Here is a 23199-nt window from a genome sequence, read left to right on the forward strand (position 1 = left end):
TCAATCCTGAGTCCCATATAAAAAGGCTTCTCTGGGACTCTAAGATCACATACAGATGATCTGTGGCTTAATAGCTTCAAGGCTGTCCAGAGAAATGTTTGACTTCTTCCAGCTCCAATTACAGTGACTACACTGACATTTAGATGGGTGGCAGAACCTCAAAGTAGGTGATTAGTCTCTGAAGAAACAGTAACTTAAGTATACATAAGTCATGGGGGAGGGGGGGGAGTAGGCCCTGAATGTTCTGGGGCCTTGGAGTTCTGGGGCCTGATTTTCCTCACACAGCAGTTTCACATCAATGTAACTCATGGGCCGAATTCTGCCTGCACGTGGGTGCAACTCATATTAACTTGAATGGGTCTTGCACCTGTGTGAGGACAGATGTGGGTCTATTGACCTCAGTTGAGTTAATTCTCTATTACACAAGTATAAGCGAGAAGAGAATTAGGTCCCTGCTATGGTTTTTGGAATCAACACTGTCAGGTGTTTTCTACACAGAAGAATAGGATCCTATCTCCTAAATCACAAAGCCCTGCTATTCTGAGATCTGACAGTGATCCAAAAGGCATTTCTTCCCTGACTGGAAAGAATTTATTACAGAAAGACTGAACTGATTGGCAGTGAATCACTTGCATGGTCCCTCAGTCTAGGGATGGTGGATCAATACACCACTTGGACAGTGAGTATCTGTTATATTGTGCTCAACAACAGCTAGTATTTAAAAACAGTTTTCACTTTGTAGGAGAAGTCTGCAGAGTTTTCCAGAAATTGCCTAAAGGATTTATGTTATTACATGCACAATTAGCCTTTGGAATTCACTGCCACAAAATTATCACTGAGACCAAGCATTTAGCAGGATTCAAAAGAACAGTAGATATTTATATGAATAATGACATCAATAGTTACACTAGATAGTATAAAAAAAGAGGGATGTAAACTACTAACGCCTGTGTTTAAGAAGAAATCCTCCTTAGCCGATTATTCCACAACTGTCCACAAGGATTCTTGCACCTTCCTCTGAAACATCTGAGGTGAAATCCTGCTCCCACTGATTTCAGTAGGGCCAGGATTTCACCCCTGGACACTGTCACGAAGACAGATACTAGACAGAGGCTGCTCAAGACATTCTGATGCCTAGGCAAAACTTCAGCATGCTGCCCCCTTCCTCACAGGCCTAGGGTGGCAGATTTGGCCTGGCTGCCCCTCAGTCATGACGAAGAAGTGGCTAGGCCAAATTTGCCATCCTATGCAACTGCTCAGTTTGCCTAAAGCTAGCGCAGCCCCTGATACCAAACTAATCTGATCACTCTTCTGATCCAATATGGCAATTCTTCTGTTTCCATGCTCTTTATTTTCAAATTACATAGCGATGTTACTGCCTGTTGGGCTACAATACCTAACAAAAGCCACATGCTGTATATTTCCACAAACTTTAATTCCTTATGAAGATGGGTTTGGAAACTGCATTTTTCCAATTCTCCTCAAGCCTATTTGTAAATTACTTTACAGGAATCATCTGTTTATACTCAGCCTCCAGCTGTTTTTCAGGAGTTGGACACGAACCATTTTGTTTACCCAAATTTTTCCCTTGCACTCAGATTTTATTTTCAAGTAGTTTCATTAGGCACTGCCTTAAATACTGAGCTAAATATACAACATGCATTGTGTGCCCTTTAATTATCAGCTTTGTAATTTGACTACAAAAAGCAATAAAGTTTTCTGGCATTATTTGTTCTTTGCATGGTTCTATTACCTTCGACTTTAAGTTCCTGCATACTTTCTCTTACTGACTATTCCCTTATTCATGTATTGAATCAATGGTCTGGCCCAGTTTGGAAAAAATCTAGTGTTATTTACCTTCTGGTTGTTTTTATCCCCAGAAGTATTGATAGAAACTACAACTTCAGTATTCTTACATACAAGAGAATGTGTGAATTCTCAGTAAGTAACCTGTAACATTCCTATTATTTTTTTGTTATTCCCTTTAAGTTTTCTTTAATAGGCTCACCTCTTCTCTTTCATAATTTTTTATAAAAAAATTTATCCCCCATCACAGAAACTATCGACAATTAACACAGTAAGTGGACTGAGCTATGTCATTTGTTATAAAAACTCTTATGATTTGCAGATTGGCTGCCACTTGTTGCTGTTTACTGGCACTCTGTTTAAACAATCCCTTGGGTGTTGAAAAAGTGGATTTGCTTTTTGCTTGCACTACAAAAGAGGTTATTACATTCAGTGTAAAACTTTGTATTTTAAAGCCTTTGAGACTCAGCAATGCCCTCTGGACTTGCAGTTACACCGCCAGGTTGAAATACCCCTGAAGCCTCAGAAAAAGTTATTTTGTCCACAGCTTTTCCACAATAGGGCCTGATCCTCCAATCTGCGGAGCACTATCACTTAGTGGTGTTGAGCAGAAGTAACACAGCCAGTGATTTCCATGTTACCCCCCAATTGTGAGGTACCATTACCCTGGCCACCCCCACCCCCCCGATGCTCCACAATATCAAAGTGCCGAGTGAAATGTTAGAAGAAGCCATTTCAACTGCCTTACCCTCCACTCAGAAATCCAAAACCTTCAACCTCTCATAATATTCTGTCCCTTTTCCATGGGTCAAATTATGCCTACTTGCAGCAGCTTGGTGACCTCAGTTTGTGTTCCTGAATCACAGCTTTCATTTAGGGGTGGGGTGGAGGTTCTCTAGCCCCCATCGTTGCTAAGAAAATCTTCAGAAAGTGAACAAGGGGTAAAACAATGCGGTGTTATTTGCCTGAATCTACAAACTGCCTGAAATCATAACCGCCACTATTCATTTCAGGGTATGCTGTTTTATATCTTTATCAGTGATCTGGAAGAAAATATAAAATCACTGCTAGTAAAGTTGTACGTTGCACAAAAATTGGTGGAGTGGTAAATAATTATGGAGATAGGTCAGTTATCCCAAGCAATCTAGACTGGTCTGTAAAGTGGTCTTATTTGAACAACATGAGTTTTAATTCAGCCAAATGCAAGGTCAGACATCTAGGAACAAAGAATATAGGTTACACCAGGGATCAGCAACCTTTGGCACATGGCCTGCCAGGGTAAGCCCCCGTAGGCTTACAGGAACAGGGTAACCAACTGAGCATGAGCTCCAAGTGCAATGCTGCAGCTAAGAGAGACAACACAACCCTTAGAACACAGGAATATTGAGTAGGGATGGAGTATTACCTCTATATGTGATGTTATTGAGACCATTAAGTGGAACATTGTGTCACATTCCAGGATCCACACTTCCAAAAGGATGTTGAACAATATGAAAGGGTTCAGAAAAGAGCTACAAGAATGATTTGCAGTCTGGAAAAATATACCTTACAATGAGATACTTAAGTGCAATATATTTAGTTTATCCAAGAGAATGTTAAGTCATGATTTCATCACAGTCTACAAGTACCTACACGAGGAAGAGATTTCTAACAGTAGACAGAATCTAGCAGAAAAAGGCATAACAAGATTGAGTGGTTGCAAGCTGCAACCAAAGTCAGACTAGAAATAAGATGCTAAATTTTAACAGTGAGGGTAATTAACCATTGGAACAACTTAACATAGGGAAATGGTGAATTCTTTAGCAGCTGAATCAGGACTGGAAGTCTTTCTAAAAGATATGCTATAGCTCAGACAGAAGTAATGCGCTTGATACAGGTAATACTGGATGAAATTCTATTTCCTTTGTTATGCTGGAGGTCAGACTAGATTATCATAATGATGCCATCTGGTCTTAATCTGTTAAAAGAGCTGTTGATTCTGAAGCCTATCAGTGGTAATTTAAATATTAATGATTTTGTTGATAATTAAAGCAGGCAGAAAAGAGACATAATATGGAGATCTGTACAATCTACTGCAAATGGCATCACGCTTTGTCTTAACTTTTCACTTTGCATCGCACTTTGTCTTAAAAAGTGGCTGGAGTGTAGGATGTGGACAGAATTAGGAAAACATTCCCTCTGCCACCCACCCACATTTGACGTTGTTCTCTCCCCTTTCTTTCCAGATGTTCAGTGGGAATTTCTCAAAGTGGAGGAAGCAAAGGGGCAGAGGTATTATTTATGAGCAGAATGACAGGAACAGGCAGCACACTGTAGCCCTAATTTTCAATTTTTGCAGAGATTTGGGGTGGGGTGAAGGATGCAATCTCTGAGAAATTTTTGGTTAGTCTGAACCACCTGGGACATTTCAGAGGCAAAAAATCATTCGGTTATTTGATTGGTTCTAAACTGCAAATGCATATAAGCCATATCCCCACAAAGGTTTTTCCCATACACAGAAAATGGGGAAAATGCCAGCAGATCTAGTGACAAAAGTGTGTGCTTGTAGACCGTAATGTTTATTTGGCAACCCTCTACCACACAAAACTGTATCACGAAAGAGACTAAGTTATTATAAAAGAACTATTCTTGTTTACTAAGTATCTTGTAATAAATAGATTCAGAAAAAAAAATTTACATTAAAATGAGCACAGTTTGTCATGTGATTGTTGAATGAATAAACTTTGAATACAGCACAGTGTTATATTTCTGGTAAACAAAGAGACAGGAGGTTGCCTTTTTATCTATTACAAAATGCCTATTAGCTCTGCCTCCTTTTGATCTTAGAAAAAACTGCTTCTGTTTATGATGTACAAAAGCCCCAGTCCTGATATAGGCTCTATGCAGACCGCCTCACCCCTATTGAAGTAAGTGATTGGGACCTCAGTTATTTGAGCAACTATCCTCATCACTGTCTCTCCATATTTGGTGCTTAAATGCATTTTTTTTAAAAACAGAATCCTTTCTTCATTGCAAACTTGATAGACAGCCCAACAATGACTAATATTTTAATCTGACATTCTAAATCACAGCTTGACTTTGATAGCTCATACCCAAGTTGCATTACATTATGCAGAGCCCCTCTCTGAAGAGTTCCGCAGATATTTCAACTTTAACCTCTAAACCTAATAAATGCTAATGTGTGATGGTAAATATTTAGAGACTATAGGCAAAACATGCACAAAGGTCCCTGGTTCTCCATTGCCTCATACTGGCCAGTTAGTCTGACATTTAACCCACGCAAAATAATGGAAAAGCTGATAGGGGATTCAACTGATAAACAATTAAAGGATAGGAATATAATTAATGCCAGTCAATATTGTTTTATGCAAAATAGGCCTTGTCAAGTAAACCTGATTTAATTCTTTGAATAGATTACAAGTCTGGCTGTGTAGAGGCAAAAAAACTTCTGTAAGGCATTTGACTTTTACACAAATTCAAATGAGAAATTACAAAAAAATTTAGCAGTCAGGGTAACTAACGAGTGGAACAAACTACCAAGAGACATGGTAGATTCTCCACCTGTTGATAGCTTCAAATCAAGACTACATGCCTTTCTGGAATACAGTACATGCTTTAGTCAAACACAAATTACTGGGCTCAGCTGGCAGGTAATTGGTGAAATGTAATGGTCTGTTATATACAGGAGGTCAGACTAGATGATCTAATGATCCAGTCTGGCCTTAAAATCTATGAAAAAATAGCATGTAGTTATCTAAACCTGTGCAAAATAGGTGTAAAACACTACAACCCTTATTTCCACAGGTGCAAATGACTACACAAGGTGCAAGTCACTGAAAAAAAAAAAAACCCAGACCCAAAATGCCTGTCTGCCCCTAATCTAGTAGTGAGTCTTCTCCACTGACATCTTGACTAAGACTACTGAAGAGAATTACTAAAATCTAGAAGTGGATAGTCGCTCACCTTAAATGACTTCCTTGGTAAGCCAATAGCACTATCATCAGATTGAAAAGTGCTGTACAAGAGCTGAATACCTATCATTACTAAGGCTTACGATTTAATTTTTTATTATTTTTTACTATTTTTTAGTAAAAGTCACAAACAGGTCACAGGCAATAACCAAAAAGTCGCGGCCAATGACCTGGCCATGACTTTTACTAAAAATACCCCTAAATCTTAGGTGCTGGGGGGGGGGTGGGTGGGAGGGGAGGAAGGGTGCTCCAGTGGACGCTGCTGCTTCTGGGTATGGGGGGCGGCCCAGGGCCCTCCTGCCACTGCTGCTCCTGGGGGGGACGGCCTGGGACCCTGCCACCACAACTCCGGGCCAGAGGGCAACCCAGGGCCCCACCGCTGCCACTCCTCCAGGCCGGGAGGCGACCAGGTTCCCCGCTGACACCACTCCTCTGGGCCCAGGGGGTGGTGGCCAGGGGCCACACCACCACTGCTCCAGGTGAGGAGCAGTCCAGAGCCCCGCTGCCACTGCTCTGGGTGGGGGGCAGCCCAGGGCTCCATCATCACTGCTCCGGGCAAGGAGCGGCCTGGGGCCCCACCACTGCTGCTGCTCCTCTGGGCAGGGGTGGCCTGGGGCACTGCTGCTGCTCCCAGACCGCTGCGCTAGGTCAGCACCCGGGACCAGTTGCCTGGGGCCGCCAGAGCAGCTGGCCCCAGGGCTGCCTGAGCAGCTGGGGTGGCCCTGGGGCCAGCTGCACCAGCCACTGCAGTTGCCGAAGTCACGGAGGTCCTGGAAGATCATGGAATCCATGACTTCTGTGACCTCCCTGAAAGACTTTCAGCCTTAATCTTTACCAATCACAACCAGAAGGGACCTCAAGAAGTAATCTATCCATCCTCTCATGATAAGGTGGAACCAAGTATACCTAGACCATCCCTGATTGTGTTTGTCTAACCTGTTCTTAAATACCTGATGAGGATTCCACAGCCCCCCTTAGGAATCTATTCCAAAGCTTATTCCAAAGCTTAACTACCCTCATAGATAGATTTTTTTCCTAACATCTAACCTAAATCTCCATTGCTGCAAACTAATCCCATTACATCTTGTCCTATCCTTGGTGGACTTGACAAACAATGATCGCCATCCCCTTTATGACAACCTTTTACATCTTTGAAGACTTATGTTCACCCTCAGGCTTCTATTCTCTAGACTAAAACATACCTAATTCTTTCATCCTTACCTCATGAGTCATGTTTTCAAAGTATCTCATCATTGTTGTTACTCTCCTTTTGACTCTCTTTCTTAAAAGGAGATGCCTACAACTGGACACAGTATTTTAGCTGAGGCCTCACCAGTGTGGAGTAGAGCAGGACTATTACCTCCCATGTCTTACATATGACTCTCCTGTTAATACAGCCCAGAGTGACATGTGCCTTTTTCAAACAGCATTACACTGTTGAGTCATCCCCCAGATCCTTTTCTGCAGTACCACTGCCTACCCAGTTAAACCCCCTGTTGTATCTGCGCAGTTGCTTTTTCTTTCCTAAGTGCAGCACTTTGCACTTGTCTTTTCTGAATTTTGTCTTTTTAGTTCCAGACTAATTCTCCAATTTATTTGTCTTCCCACAAGATAGCAACCCCTCCCAGCTTGGTGTCATCTGCAAATTTTATAAACGTACTCTCCACTCCATCATCCAAGGCATTAATGGAAAATAATGAATAATACCTGCAGGACCTGACTTGATATGTACTCCCAGTTTGAGAGTAAACCACTGATAACTGGCTGAAAGACCATACTTGAGGAGTAGTTATGTATCTACCTTATAGTAATGTCATCTAGACCAGTGATCCTCAAACTAGGGCTGCTGCTTGTTGAGGGAAAGCCCCTGGCAGGCTGGGGCAGTTTGTTTACCTGTCGCGTCCGCAGGTTCGGCCAACTGCAGCTTCCACTGGCTGTGGTTTGCTGCTCCAGGCCAATGGGGGCTGCAGGAAGAGTAACCCTAATAAATGAGCATACCCCAAAATAACAGGCAAATCTGGTAAAACCAAGTTTGTACATTTTTGTTTGTTCATCCCTCCATCCTCTAAAAAAGATTTCTGTACCTGCTCAGAACTGTTTGCAGGATCAGGCCAAAGTTTGATTACTCAAACTCTTCCTGCGTTCCCAAGAGCTCCAAACAACGAATACAGCACTTCTCCCCTCACCACTCCCTCCTTCTCTGCAAGTGAAGCCTGCACTGGGGGAAATGCTGCTCTTCCCTTCTCCTTTAGTCACCCTACCGGGAAACTTTCCATATCGGCTCTGCTGGAATCCTGATCCACAAAGTGAGAGAAGACAGATGGGAGGATAGACTGACACCCTTTTCAAAAAAAAAAAAAAAAAAAGTGTGCAGCAAACAATAGACTGATTCTCCATTGTCTTGCACCTTGAGTAATCATGTACACCTGTGTGAAATAACTGTAAAATGCTACCAAATCAGAATGGTCAAATTTTACATTAGCTTTGCAAAGGAGCAAATGCAGTGGAGAATCTGGTCCCAAGTACATAGTAATTTGTATGGGCTCTTCTCCCCATCCCACCCCACTGTGAAAAACTCTACCACCCCAAAAAGGATACAACCAATGGTCAGGAATGATACTGCAGGAAGCAGTCAGCTAATAATCTGGATGGCTGTTGCCTTGGGAGATTCCCCAGAGAGCCACCTGCTACTTGAGGGATCTCATTTAAGAAAACAGGAGTTTGCTAGAGACAGGGCAGATTTCTTTAGAATGAATAATGAATGGCTTGCCTCTGATCCATTAGGTAAGAAACAGCATGATTTCAGTCAACTTGCGTCAGAACTGGTCTCAGCACAGGTGGCTCAGACAATGGTAAGTGTTGACACAAGTAGAAAAGACGGTTCCCCTTTCCCCAATTGCTACATAAAACAAAATGACACACGGAATAGTGTAACGGGGCTTGAAGCAGCGGTAAACAAGGACATTCTCCACAGTAGCAAGCCACAGGGGATACTTAAAAATGGGCACGCCTCTAAGGCCCCTGACCACCTGTGGGGTAACAGAAGCAGGCAAGGGAGGTTGATTCCGCCGCAGCGCCACTTTCCAGCCTGCCCCTGGCTGTGTGCTCCGGGGCGGGAGGGGGGTCTTCTCAAACCAGCTGCTCACTACGAGAGGTTAGTGGAGGGTTGGCTGAAGAACCCGCCGTAGCAGCCCAGCTGGTGCAGCAGGCTGGCAGGCAGCGCCAGGCGGAACTATTTCACCTCAGGAGACGGGGTCTCAGATGACCTGACCAGACCTAGTCTTTGAGAAGCGGGCTGCTCGCACCGAAAGACCCCGCCCCGCCCCGCCAGCAAAGCGCCGTCGCCGCCCCCATGATCTGTCAGCGATGACACTTGGCCCACGGCCACCTCGGGGGGGAGGGAGGGGCAGCTGCTGCTCGCGGGGCCCCGGCCCTGACCGGGGCCGCTAGCGGCATTCCCGGGCGCACTGACACCCAGCCTCCGCCCCGCGGAAAAGCGCGGGAAGGGGCCAGGCGCCGCCGGGCTGAAGCTGGCGGCGGGGCGGGCGCTCTCCTCCCCAGGCTGCCTGCGCGCGGCTCGCTCCCACCCCCTTTCTGCACAGCCCGGCTCCGGGCGCCAGCGGCCGGAGCAGCCCTGCCGCACGGGGCCGCCCCGGGCCGGGGAGCCGGCGCGGCAGGGACTCACCAGAAGAAGAGCCGGGAGCAGAAGTTGGCAGCCCGCAGGGGGTTGGGCTTCTCCTCCCGCCGCGGCGCCTCCATCCCCCTGCCCCGGCCGCGCCAGCCGCTGCTCTGTCACCTGCTGCCGCCGCTGCCTCGGGCGCTCTGTGGCCGGCGTGCAACAGGCGCGGGGCTGCCGGGCAGCAACGGCTTCCCCGGCTCAGCAGCACCGTGCCGGCGCCGGAGCCGCTTCCGGGAAACCTGACACCCGGCCGGGCGCCGCTGCAGAGCCCGCCCCGCGGGGCTAGCGAGCGCCCGGGCTGAGTCCCCACGCACAGCCCACGTGCTCCTCGCTGCCCCTGTTCAAGGATGCATCCGATGAAGTGAGCTGTAGCGCACGAAAGCTTGTCCTCAAATAAATTGGTTGGTCTCTAAGGTGCCACAAGTACTCCTTTTCTTTTTGCAAGAAATGAGGAGTCCCATGGCTGGTCAGCCTGGAGATCCCCGGGGGGAGTTGTGACATGGCCTTTACTGGGGGCAGGATTTCACCATAGATGTTTAAGCCCCCATCCTTCAAACACATATGCACACCAGTCCTGGCACTGGCTTCAGCTGGTTTGCTCAGGTACACTAAGGTTTCTGAGACGCCTGTTTTCAGGGTTTGGGCCTTAGCAAAGTCAGTGGGACTCTGCAGAAGGCCAGCTCCATGGGGCAACTTGCAGGAACAAGACCATAAATTAGTGCTTTTCAACCTTTTTGCATTTACAAACTCCTAAAAAATATTGAATGAAGCTGTGGACCCCTTTGGAAATCTTAAGACATAGTCTGCAGACCCCCAGGGGCTGCTGGACCACAGGTTGGAAACCACTTCCTTAGATTGGCAGCTCTTTAGGGGAGAGGCAGTTTTCCTACATGTTTGTACAGCGCTTACCCTTTTTTGCACTACTGAAATACAAATAAGCACTAATTAGATTGCAGTTGACAGCTGCAGGAGGAAAGCACCATCACTCCTAAACTTAACAGTATCCACAAGACTTTAAAAATTTGAAATAAGACAAATATAACTGCTTAATGCTTCTGAAGCATTTTATCCAAGCTTTCCTCCAGATATTATCAGAAAATTTTATTTCCAAATCTCAGTTCCAAGTCCCAAGTTAATTGCTGTGATAAACTTTGCATGGTTTGGTTGCTACATGAATGAAGACTTTATAGCCTGAATGTACATAAGAAAAACACAGTCTTGAGTTCTTAGATATTAATAAAATTGATTGTCCCGCAAGTGAAAGTGCTCCAAATCCTACTAAACAATTTCATGATGGTAGAACAAAAATGTCTAGTTCAATATATCAAGAAGAATAATAGCTTGTGCCAAACAGAACTTCTTGAAACAACTGTAAAGAATGAGTTAAGCTCATCCTCACTGTGGCTTTTATAACTTATATATGGTATTTCTAGGGCCCTTCATTTTCAGTTTTTATTTTATTTAATTTTTCCCAGGAATTTATCAGTGTTTATTGCCACAACAACAAAAACAGGTGCAAATCAGTGCAAAAAACTATTTTTCTGGGTAAACATCTGGGTAAACATTAGTGGACAGAAAGGGGAAAAAAGTTTTTAGTAGATTAATGCTCTGAATTGTATTCATCAATGTGGTTTGCTGTGGAACTAAAACAGAACTCAAAACACAATGCTTCCTCTGAGTTTAAGAAAACAATAAATCTCTAATCCCCAAATAAAGCTTTTCATTTGAATAAACAGTTTACTGTTGCAGACTTAGGACTATTAGCCTATAAGTATTTATATTTAATAGTTGGGCCACACCATTTACAGACATACATTCAACTTCATCCTTTTCTCCTGTTTTTGTTTTAATAAAACTTTTGAATACTTTCTTGTGTTCTGAAATGTATTCTAATACAGATTTTCATTTTCTTCCCATTTTAGTGTGTCAAATCTTTAAACTGTCATCTGCTAACAGTTTGAAATGTGTATGTGGTGGGCATGAGATTCACCAGTACGTTCAGATGTGCACGCACTTCAGAGCATGTGTGCTTGTTTGTTTATTGTGTGTATCTTCTAAACTAATGCATAGCCTTACTTCAACAGGCAGCTTTGCATATACACTCAGACTAACGTATTATCATAATACATATATCTCATACGATGTATTGTATTTTCCTAATAAAACAAGTTATTTTTATATATTTGAATGATACAAAAGATACTGTTAATCAAAAAAACTGAATAATACTTTTTAAAATACCCAGGAATTTTTCAGTAAGAATCAGCTGAAACTGAAAATGAAGGGGCTTAGGTATATCTAATGCTTTGAGAGTTATTGTGGCCAGCCATGAATGGGTGCTGTTGAGAAAAGTAGGTATGATACACTAACAGATACAACGAGAGAAGTTGTTAGAAAACTACATTTTTTAAATTGATACAAATATGGGAGAGGAGTCTGAAAAGAATCATAAGAATACTTATCTATTTAAAAATAAATCTAAATAAAGCATAGGGCTTTTCCCAGATCTTATCTTTGCTATGTCATATAGTGCACCCCCCAGTAGTCAGAGATTGTTTCCTACGCTATATTTTGGTAGTGCTCAGCTAGAGTTAGATTGTTGCAGGGAAGGAGGAAGGAGACTGAGATGGAAGTCTCTGCAAGTTCTGCCTTCCCATTCCATGATGTCTGACTTTTTCTGCTAGATGATCAGCAATGAAATAGTTAGTAGGGCTGCCATTTAAACTATCATTATAGCTTCCAGATACCACATTGTTGAGATGAAAGAGGACAGTTCAGGCTGTCTTTGTGGAGATTGAAGACACTACATAAATTCACATTTGAAAGGTTTAGAACCGTAAAGCTAATAAATCCCATTTCCCCAAACGTAAGCTCACATTCAGTAGAAACTGATGGGACTGACAGCAAAGTGCTGGTCTAGTTTAGTGTCCTGCTGTGTCCTAGCTCAGTCTGTCCCCTGGGATCTTGGGAGGAACAGTATACTTCTTACTTGTTGGTTATAGAGGGCTGAAGTAATGAAAGGACTTTAATTTTAGATTTCAGAAAAATGTATATTATAGGATCTGAAGTATTTAGATCATCTCCCAAAACATACAAAGCAAATTCTACCCCTCAGTTAAATTGGTCAACCCAGTGCTTTCAGAGGATCAAATTTGTCCAACTATGTACTAATAGAAAAGTTAATGCTATAATAGGGGCCAATATAACTCCCATGGACTTCAATGCTATTTGAATTAGGCTCATGTGGCTAAGAAAAGAGTGGAATCACCAAAAGTGATATGTAAATTTTAATCTTAACCTGTATTCATAACCATCCTTTTCCTGGGGCAAAATAGCAAAAATCTAGTTGCTTGTGAATTACAGTTGTCACACCATTTTTCTTATTGTGGGTATGGTATTAAAAAAAATTCTCTGATTAATTTCAGTCATTCAGAAGTCTTTTGCAACAATGCAATATCAGAAAGTGACTTTCATTTTTTTATTTGTAAAAAAAAAAAACCACATGAAGTAGATTATTGTCATTCCACTGAGTAATAGTCTTTCCATAGGTTGGCAGATGGCTTACAAAGGAAGTTGAGTAATCCGTCGGTCAGGGTTGAAATCAGAACCTTACACCCAAATCACATCTTGAACTTACTTTTCTCTTATATGTGGAGTGTTTGAGAGTTTCCAGATTTCAAACAATTTTGTAGTCTCTGTTCAAATCTTGACTGAATACTGGACACTGTGAAATCAGTTACTGTGAAGTATATCTACTTATAAAAATATTTTGCTGAATGTGGATAGATGGGTTCACCAGTCCCTATTTTAATTTTCTTGGGAGCTTTTCTCTTCTGGAAACTAAGGCATTCTGACTATATCCAACTTTCCCAGTGTATTTGCTTCTAGAATAAGTTGTAGCTTTATCTGATTGGATAGACTGAAATGAATTAAGTGTCATTTCATAAGAGATTGGTTGTCTGTTGCTCTTGCAGAGTTTTGGACAGATTGTCTACCTTGTTTAGGACTTCAGACCAGGAATATCTGGGTGATCCAGAGACAGTTTAAAGATGTGTTTGAAAAGGCATCTTTGGGTAATGACAGAAGATTGTGTATGTAAGTATTCACCAAGGCCCTGCTACAACATTCTGCCATTTTCTTAAATAGGCAATAGGCACAGAATGTGAGCCCTGTTTGGGAGAGATGGATCGGTGACATACTTTTCACACCATGCTCAGTAAATAAGAACTGTCAGTCCAAGTGGATGGCATATCCGTCCTCTTTTGAGATTTAGTAGGTTTTAAGTTTTCATACTATTCACTAAGAAATCCAGAGCTTGCTTTTCCTGTATTATTTAGAACTGAAATAGTTTTAGAAAAGTTTGGGGGTTTTGCAAATATAAATTAGTCCAATAGCATATGAAGGCATAAATTCCCTCTTCTGACTCACAGCCCTGGGGGCTCTGCAGGATGCCAAGTTTCCTTTATATATATATATCCTAGCTCCTAGCTCTTTTAGAAGGTGCCACAAAGGGAACTCTTCTATTTACCATCAGTGTGACACATTGCTTATGGGAATCTCATGCTCATTGACAGAATTTTAGAAGTTTCTTTTCTATCCTTTCGCTAGTATTTGTTCTTCCTTCCCACGCCATACTCAGAGATCATTGAGTAACTAAAAGGAAAGCCCTCATAGATCCAGATTCCAAGACGCAAAACATATAATATCGACCTCTTTTCTGACCCCATGTTCCTGTGAGCACAACAAATTACTCATCCATATGCCTCCTCCCTCTTTCTTCTTTGTTTTCAGTCTCTCGAGGTTTTGTTCCACACCATCAGGTTTTGCTCTCTCTCCTAACTCTAGTGCCTTTTATTTCTTTTGTTTTAAAATATAATAAAAAGATGTTTATACAAGGCTCTCAGTGCCCTAACATAATTAATACTACCAAAAAACTCAAGCAGCATTAAAATATTATTCCAAAAGGAACTTTGCCACCTACAGAAAGTTCTTTATCATCCTTCCATCATTTTGAGAAACATACCATTGGCCCTCTCAAAAAGCCCTTTTGAACAGGCACCTTTTGCAGAGTGCCCAGGTCACCAGATTCATGCTATTTTGGATCAGGGGGAGGAACAAGTTTCAGAGTCAGTATCAACTTGACTTCTTCTTCCCTGTCCCCTCCAATCTGTAATTATCCCAGTCATGTCTCTTCCCATTCCTAGTTCCTTGTCCCAGTCAGTTCTCCTTATCCATCCAGTCCCAGTCTCCACTCCTTCTCATCCCAGTCTCAATCTCATTACCCTAGTCTCACCCTCCAAGTTTATTATTTGACTCCCAATCTCTCCCCACACCCAGTCTCCTTGTCCAGCCAATCCCACTTCCCCACACTTCCTGGCTCATCGTCCAATCTGTCTCTTCCCTCTCTCCCCATTAGCTCCCAGGATCCCTCCGTAGGTTCCTCATCCAATCTCAGTCTCCCTATCCACCCCATGCTGAACTCCTTGTCCTCCATCCTACCCCTTTCCAGTAGACTCACAGATGCTGCTGCATGAGGCAACCAGGAGAACTTCTAAACTGGGGACTGAAAAGACTAATTGAGGGTGTGTACCTTCAACCATAGGAGACTACATCATGGCTGCATTCTTCAAACTGCTTTCATCTCTCCACTAGCATAACTTCTGTCTTGCTTGGGTTCAGCTTCAACCAGCTGTTCTTCATCCATGAACTGACCTTGTCCAACTATAAGGCTGTCTTGGTGGTAATGGTATAGTTATATGTGGTGAAGGATAGCTAGAGCTATGTGTCATCTCCATATTGCTAGTGCTTGGGTTTACGTCATTGTACTGGTTCACCTAGGGGCTGCATATAAATGTTGAATAAAACTAGAGATAGAATTGATCCTTGGAGGATTCCGCAGGTGAGGGTTTAGGGGCAGAGGTGCCTTTACCAGCACTACCCTTCAGTTGAATGTGTGCATATGTGTTTGCAGGATCAAGGCCTTACACAGTGAAGCTAGCTGTCTGGATGGTTTCAGCTTGTTAATGCACAACCATTTTTGAGATTTGTGTGTGAAAAACATGTGTCATCAGCCTGGAGGTTCTCACACTTTCACATATCAACAATGAATGTATTTATTTCGAACTTTGCAAAAAACAGCAAACAAAAGACTATTTCACTTTTGAGCTGAGACTAAGCATAGAATATTTCAGCTGAAAAGAAATTTTCTGACAGTTATGGGAATGTGAAAATGGTGGGTTACAAGACAAGGCTCAATATCACCCTAATTGCCTCTTTTGCTAGTAAACAAACATTATAAATAAGTTTTTTTTTTCAAATTCAAGAGCATTAAACTTCTAAATATGGAAGAACATTTTCATCTTGCAGACTTTTGTTGTGCATGTCAAGCAATGGGCTTTTGAATGAGTCATTCAGTCTTTCAATTCTCTGAAGAGATTTTCCTTTAGTAATCTTGAGAGCCTAATGTTTCCTTAGAGGAAGGTCATTCTCTGATTTAAGACCCACCCAGAGAAGGCAGCCTGTAGCCTTAATAGCTTTTGTGTCAGAACTCTTGTGTGGGGGGTGAACTGGACAATGCTGTGTAGACTCTCTCAATCATACAGGAAGCCAGTTTAAACCATTTCTTACTCAGCAAGACTGACTTCTTGTTACACCCACTTGCTTTGTTCAGTTTGCTTCCACGTCGATTAGTATTGGAGCCACTGTGTCTAAACTGGAATTTTGAACCACACCTGGCTTCAAAACTTCTACACAGTTGATGTGCCGCCCCTTCTACAACTTCTTTGTGTATCTCCCCCCAAAAAACTTACCAGGCCCATAGTAATCAGAGAAGTCACCCTCTCTGTTTGTTATACCACCTCTCCACGTTAGTCTAAAGATAGAATAGGACACTATGGCATCCCTGCAGCTCTTAGCGTTACTGAGAATGGATCAGATTGCTGAGAGTTCACGTCTGGCACAAAGTGCTGCAGGTTTCTACCTTCATGAGAACTAGCTAATACTGTAAATAACTAGTCATGCTATATAAAAGGGGCAATATTATTACAAAGGCATAGAAGTTTACATACCCTACTCTGTCACTACCTTAAGTGAAAAAATAGCCATGGATGCATTAATGCCATTGTGATATAACTCATTATTAAAATATTTGTGTTATATTTGTATGCACTGATATGATGATCATGACTAGCCCTCGCTTGTGTCAAAATATAAAAGGAAAAGTATAGCTAGATGCACACAGCTATCCAATTATGTGTTTTCAGGCCCTTGTCCTGATGCTGCTAATATTGATTGTGATATTAATGTAAATGTATTGCTCATTGTGGTTTTTATTTCAGAGTTTATTAATTTGAAAAAAAGGAAAACAAAAAAGTCCTTGTGGGACAGCCATATCCCAACAGAGAACATCGAAAAGTGGAAAGTCTGCAAAAATAATAAAACACAGCATCTCAAGCCACACACAAACTTTCCTGTCATCGGGGACGCACAGCCAGCTGGTGTAGCCCATGACATGTGCCTAACCAGCTAGGAGATGCCCTCATGCAACCCATTTCCCAGGCAGTCTTTGCCAAAGAGGCTTATAGTGAAACCTGGCTGGCTTCCCCAGCAGAAATCCTGGAAGAATGGGAATGGTAGTTCCACTCACTCTCCCTCAGTCAATGAATCCCACCATTAGTGCTCTTTCACAAATTCAGGGAGTGGCATTTGTAAAAACAACCCTTCTATGCTCACAGGAGCAAATCTGGCCTAATCAGTTTTCAAAATAGATGACAAATGCTGTTCTGTACATTTGTATTGAAAATGAGACAATAGCCATCAGGGAGCTCGGGCTGTCCTGTATATCGCCTACCTGGGAATTGTCAGACCAAATCACTAGATTCTGTCCTGCTGGGTCAGATGATTCCCAGCACCTGCTTGCTGGGCACCTCTCCAGAAGAGGGCTGTCTGTTCCCCAGCCCTGCTGCTCCTTAAACATGCAGACCACTCTGTTACACAGTACACATAAGCAGCTGATGATTTCATTTGCATTGCTGATGGATTGTTAGAACATAAAGCTTTGATTTTTATGTTAGAGTACTTTAAAGGAATTTTTTTAACGAAGGTGATCATGTGAAGAACTGTTCCATAGTTTTTTAATGTTTATATTTTACTCTGAAGCATCTAATACCACCAGACTTTTAACTTTTCTTTTCCTGAAGGGTTTGTCTTTTTTCCATTTGGCACAGTGTAGTTCTTGTGTCTCTGTTTCTCATGAAGCACCAAGTACCAGAGCTCTGCTTTGTTCATTTCCTTCTTTGTATAAAAGACATCATCAACAACATCAGCACAGTTATCAAAATATTTTTTTTCTTTTTTATTGCAACAGTGATCATGGAAGGAGCTGGATTTACAACTCTTGGAACTAAAGTGGTCTATTCATTGAAGATTTATTATTTAATATCTACAGAGCAGTTGTTCCCAGAGGCACCCATCAGGATCAGTGCTATGCACTGTACAAATATATATGTAGATATAGTCACTGCCCTGAAGAGCTCATAGTCTAAGGCTTGGTCTGCACTTAAAAGTTAGGTTGAGATAGCTACATTGGTCTAGGATATGAAAAAAACACACCCCAGATTGACATAGGTATCTTAACCTATGCCTAGATGCAGTGATATTGACGAAAGAGTATTTCTGTTGACAAAACTACTGTCACTCCTGGCTACACTGACAGAAGAATCCTTCCACCAGTGTAGGCTGTGTCTACACTACAGGGTTTTGCTAGCATAGCCACGGTGACCTTAAATACCTGATCCTTCAGTTGCCTCCACCCAGGCAAACCCCTATATCTGCATGGAAGCAGTTGCCTTACAAGACTAGTGTAATATAACGGATGAAGGGAGAAGGATACAATGCAACATATATAATTTGTACATACTTATATGTTTGCAGTTTTACTAAGTTATCAAGTGCCAACTATCCCCACCTACCCCTCAAACTAGCCAGTGTAATTGATTAGCTGATTTAGACTCTAAAACTTTAAATTCAGACGTGACGATCATGATATCTAGTCTGACCTGCATATTGCAGGCCACAAAACCTCACCCCCACCACACAATCCTGTAATGGACCCATAACCTCTGGCTGAGTTACCAAGTCCTTAAATCATGGTTTAAAGACTTCAAGTTACAAAGAACCCACCATTTACAATAGTTTAAACCTTCACATGACCCCTGCCCCATGCTGCAGAGGAAGGTAAAAAACCCCAGGGTCTCTGCCAGTCTGACCTGAGAGATAATTCCCCAAATATGGTGACCCCAAATATGGTGATCAGTTACACCCTGGGCATGTGGGCAAGACCCACAAGCCTGACACCTGGGAAAGAATTCTCTGTTGCAACTCAGAGCCCTCCCCATCTAGATGTTTCTTATAGATGTCACAACAAATTTGGAGGTATTGCAAAAATTCTGCTTAAAAAACAAAATCTGTCCCCAAGCAAACCTTTTTATGTACTGTGACAGGGTCAGGCCAGATGGCTACAAAAGAGTGGCCGAAGGTAGATACATTAGTTCCAGGTTAAGCAGATCCCTTTTCCCTGGGTAAAATAACAGGGACTATCCCAGAACACTCAGGAACTTTCTAGAACTAATTAAGGCAGGCAGGCTAATTAGGACACCTGTAGCCAATTGGGAAGCTGCTAAAATTAATTAAGGCTAATCAGGACACCTGGTTTAAAAAGGCTCTCACTCCAGTTAGTGAGGTGTGTGTGTGTGTGCAAGGAGCTGAGAGTGAAAGGGCATGCTGCTGGAGGACTGAGGAGTACAAATGCTATCTGGCACCAGGAGGAAGGTCCTGTGGTGAGGATACAGAAGGTGTTGGGAGGAGGCCATGGGGAAGTAGCCCAGGGAGTTGTAGCTGTCACACCGGTGTTACACAAAACACTATAGACAGCTGTGATCCACAGGGCCCTGGGCTGGAACCTGGAATAGAGGGTGGGCCTGGGTTCCCCCTATCACCCCAACTCTGTATTGGATACAGGAGGAGTTGACTTGGACTGTGGGTCCCACCAGAGGGGAAGGTCCCTGGCCTGTCCCCTGACCCACTAGGTGGACCAGCAGAGACTGTGGGGATTGTTCTCCTTCCTTTTCCCTCTGCTGGCCAGTGATGAGGTTATCTGAGTGAATGGCAGATTTGAGCCATGAAAGTGGCCAAATGGAGAGCTACTGTGAATCTCTGAGGAGAGCAAAATCTACCAATAAGTGCAGGACCCACCAAGGTAAAGGAGGAACTTTGTTACAATACTAAATACATAAACACAATTTTTTAAAATGCATACAAATTTGGCACATTGGTTTGACTAATTCTAAGCACAACATCTTCTGTTTTAAGAAGGATTGGCAGTGTGAATTTTCTGCCAAACTATTCTATCAAAGAGCTTCAGACTTGACCTTAAGGGACTAATACTGGACTGTAGAAGTTACCTGTCATTTAGGTCTTACTGAAGTCTGCAGCAGAATGGCAGGATTTTTTCACTACCTCACGCTACACGCAAGTGTTAATTGTGGCCAACTTTTTAGGGTAGGTATGGCTCATTAGACTCCACTCTTGTATAAGGAAATTGGGAGTAACCCTTAGGGAAAAGGAGCTAGGGTAAAGGACAGAGCGATCTGAAAAGGAAGGGACTTTAGAGGTAGCCAAGCAAATAAGTATAGGAGGACTTAGGACAGAGCACAACAGTGCTAACAGTTAAAATAATCATTTATCTACATGTTGGCAACTGAGATAGAAGAGGAAAATAAGTGATGGTTTTGCAGATATGAATAAGTGGGAACCATAAATGCATATTGATTTTTTTTCTGGTGGTGACCATTATGTACATGCTACCTGAGGAAATAAAGTAAGTGGCCAGAAAGGATCAATAATATCCTCCCTGCCTTGTATAGGTTGAACTCCCAATCATGAATGAGTAAGAATTGTTAGTTATCTAATTGGATATAAAATTTCTCCTTGACTTATAGCTTTTTTACTTCTGTTTGGTAAGTTTTATGCTATGTAAGCTTTTTGTTTTGTTTTAAAAAAACTTGATGGCAATACAACATTGGCTATTTCAAGTCAATGTAGGGAGTGTTCTTACATCATGTGTTTACTTTGATTCAAATTAATTAATAATTGCTTGCATGTCTCTTTATATGATATGGCATTTTCTTATCAAGAAAAAGTCTTTTGTTTAAAGAAAACTGGTTGTAAATTTATACTATTTTGCATAGCCTTAAACTTGCTTTCAGCAAAAATCCGTACCTCAGTGTGACAAAATATAGAGACCATGTAGGTGAGGTAATAATTTTTTATTGGACCAGCTTCTGTAATAAAAGATAAATTACCTCCCCCACCTTGTCTCTCTAATATCCTGGGACCAACACGGCTACAACAACATGGCATGTGACAAAATATAAATATTTCAATGGATGTCCAAGCATACCAGGGCCATCTGCAAACTGTAGAGTGATGTAGGCTCTCTGTCTGACTGGCAGGGGCTTGGAAAAGTTCTTTGCATTCCTTAGCCAGAATCTATAGTTCTAGGTTCTGCCATATGGGCAGTACAGTGGTCTGAATCAAACATCACAGTAATAAAACTCTGACCTCACTGAAGTCAGTTGCAGATCTCCCCCTGACTTCAACAGGGTTAGGATTTCACCAGTGTCTACAGACATATATATGATCTATGTATTCACAATACTCTTGCTAAAAGTGTTCCCACAGCCATCTTGAAAGCTCTTTATGGGCTTGACTAATCCAGTCAGGAAGTAGAATCAATACTATGTGACTAATCACTGAGTCCAAATAGCTAAATGCAAATTAGTGATAACTCAAAGCAACTGTTACAGCAAATAGTTTGCTAGTAATCCATAGGCTGAAAAAAATATTCTCAAATCATTTGTTAAAGAATTTTGACTTTTCATTACTATTGTATTGCAGGAGTTTCCAGAGGTATAAAGGAGAATTGAGGCCACATTCTGCTCTCTATACAAACCACTTAAGATGTGGTCATGCCACAGACAAATATGTAAAACTGAAGTCTGTTAGCAAATAATTCCTGAACAGAAAAAGCTGATAAAGTTATGAAATAGTTTGCTGCAAATAGTCCATTCAGATCTACTTCAGTGACCCTCGTGAGTATGGACTGCAGAATTTGAGTGTACATTCTTTTACTATGCATCTGTGATACAAATATGTCCATAACAAACCCATCTCTTCTTATTTAGTTTTGTTGCAGTGCAATTAAGATTATTATATTGATTTAGATTATGAAACCTAGCTATTTACATTATTTAGGCCTTGAATCTGCAAACACATGTTTGAGAACTTTGGCCCAGATCCACAAAGATATTTAGGCACCTAAATCCCCTTTTTAGTCACCACTGCAAATCCGATCCACAAAACCCCTGCTCAGCTTTCACCTAATCCTGTAGATGCCTAGGTATTCAGAGTAAATGTTCCCTAAGCATTGCAATGTAAGCCCGATCTCAGACTCTGACTTGAGCCCAACCCCCTTCTGTCTACACACAAATCTCTCAGACTTTGGGCTCAGGCCTAGTACCCTAGGTCAGACTCCAGAGAAGTGGAGGGGTCAAGCTCAACTCAAGCCAGGATCCAGGGTTCAAGCCCTGTTGCTTTGCAGCGTAGACACAGAACATACACACACTGACTCAGGTCCTGGGAGTCCACCAAAGGTGTCCCACAATACCATGGGCCAACTTCTTTTGTCCTCTTTATCCCAACAATCTCTAATCAACTTGAGGGAAACAGAAGCAACCCTCCTTTGTTTAATGCAGCAGTTCAGCAAGTCAGCGTTTAACTCTTCCATTGTTTTCTGACAGGCGAGCTGCAAACACACCAGCAGAGAGCCTTCTGTGTTTGCAATGAAGACGGAACAGAAGTCGTCTTTTGCAAAGCGTTCTGCTTCATGGTCATGGGAGCACATCCAGGTTTTGGTAAACCTCTAGTGCAAGGCCATCAAAACAGTGGATTTTAGTAAAAATAACAGGAATGATCCAGACATGCCAAACCCATGAGAAAAGCACAAAAATTGGGCTTGTTGGCTTAATTGGCTTGTGAGTTGGTTGGCTCGTTTTTGGCTTGTAGCTTGTTGCTGCTTCCCTTTTTTTTTTTTTTTTTTTGATCAGCTCCCAGCAAGCAGGAGCAAGGGGAGGGGGGCAAGGGGGAGAGAGTCAGGGTGCACAGAAGGCCCACCACAGTCCCAAACTGCATGCCAGGAGGATCTAGTCACATAGAATGTTGAGGTTTTTAGGGATTGGCTTGTTTTGGCCTTGTTTTGAAATGGGATTAGCTTGATTTTTTGGCAGTTGTGAAAGTCAGGGTACTTATTTACCGGGTGAAAGCTGGCAGCTGTGGAATGTTCACACATACTAGCAAAGAAGCTGGCAGTGTTGCAAATTTATCGGCACAGTGAGCAGTGCAGGGAGTGGATTAAATGGGTCAAGACTGAAAAACCAGGGACTAAAACCTTACCTTGCACAACTTGCTAATATCATCCCTGTTTTATGAGGAGTTTGTCTTGTACATGGTTTCACTAATTGTACTTGTTCATGCACTATGTTTTTTTTCTGCTAGTGTAACGCCAACAGACACTGGTCGCAGGCAGGCAGGATCAAACCTGGGACCTCTTGAGCTTAGTGCATGAGCCTCTACCGCATGAGCTAAAAGCTGACTGGGTGTTAGCGAAGGCTGTAAAGCAGACTCATT

At 42.4% G+C, this 23199-nt stretch overlaps 1 protein-coding gene across 3 annotated transcripts in view; it reads right to left on the reverse strand.

The window, feature by feature from the left end:
• ABCC4 (ATP binding cassette subfamily C member 4 (PEL blood group)) overlaps nucleotides 1-23199 on the reverse strand; it is a 238221-nt gene that overhangs the window by 204380 nt on the left and 10642 nt on the right. For 2 of the 3 annotated variants that reach the window (XM_084642482.1, XM_084642481.1), the window contains exon 1: nucleotides 9463-9689. The exons of the other annotated variant lie outside the window; for it this stretch is intronic. In XM_084642482.1, coding sequence (XP_084498608.1) covers nucleotides 9463-9536 — 74 coding nt within the window. In that variant the 5' untranslated portion in view covers nucleotides 9537-9689. Of the gene's footprint in view, nucleotides 1-9462; nucleotides 9690-23199 lie in introns of those variants that run through there. 3 annotated transcript variants of the gene reach the window in all.

This window comes from Lepidochelys olivacea (assembly GCF_965140295.1).
Source record: "Lepidochelys olivacea isolate rLepOli2 genome assembly, chromosome: 1".
Lineage (NCBI taxonomy): Eukaryota > Metazoa > Chordata > Testudines > Cheloniidae > Lepidochelys > Lepidochelys olivacea.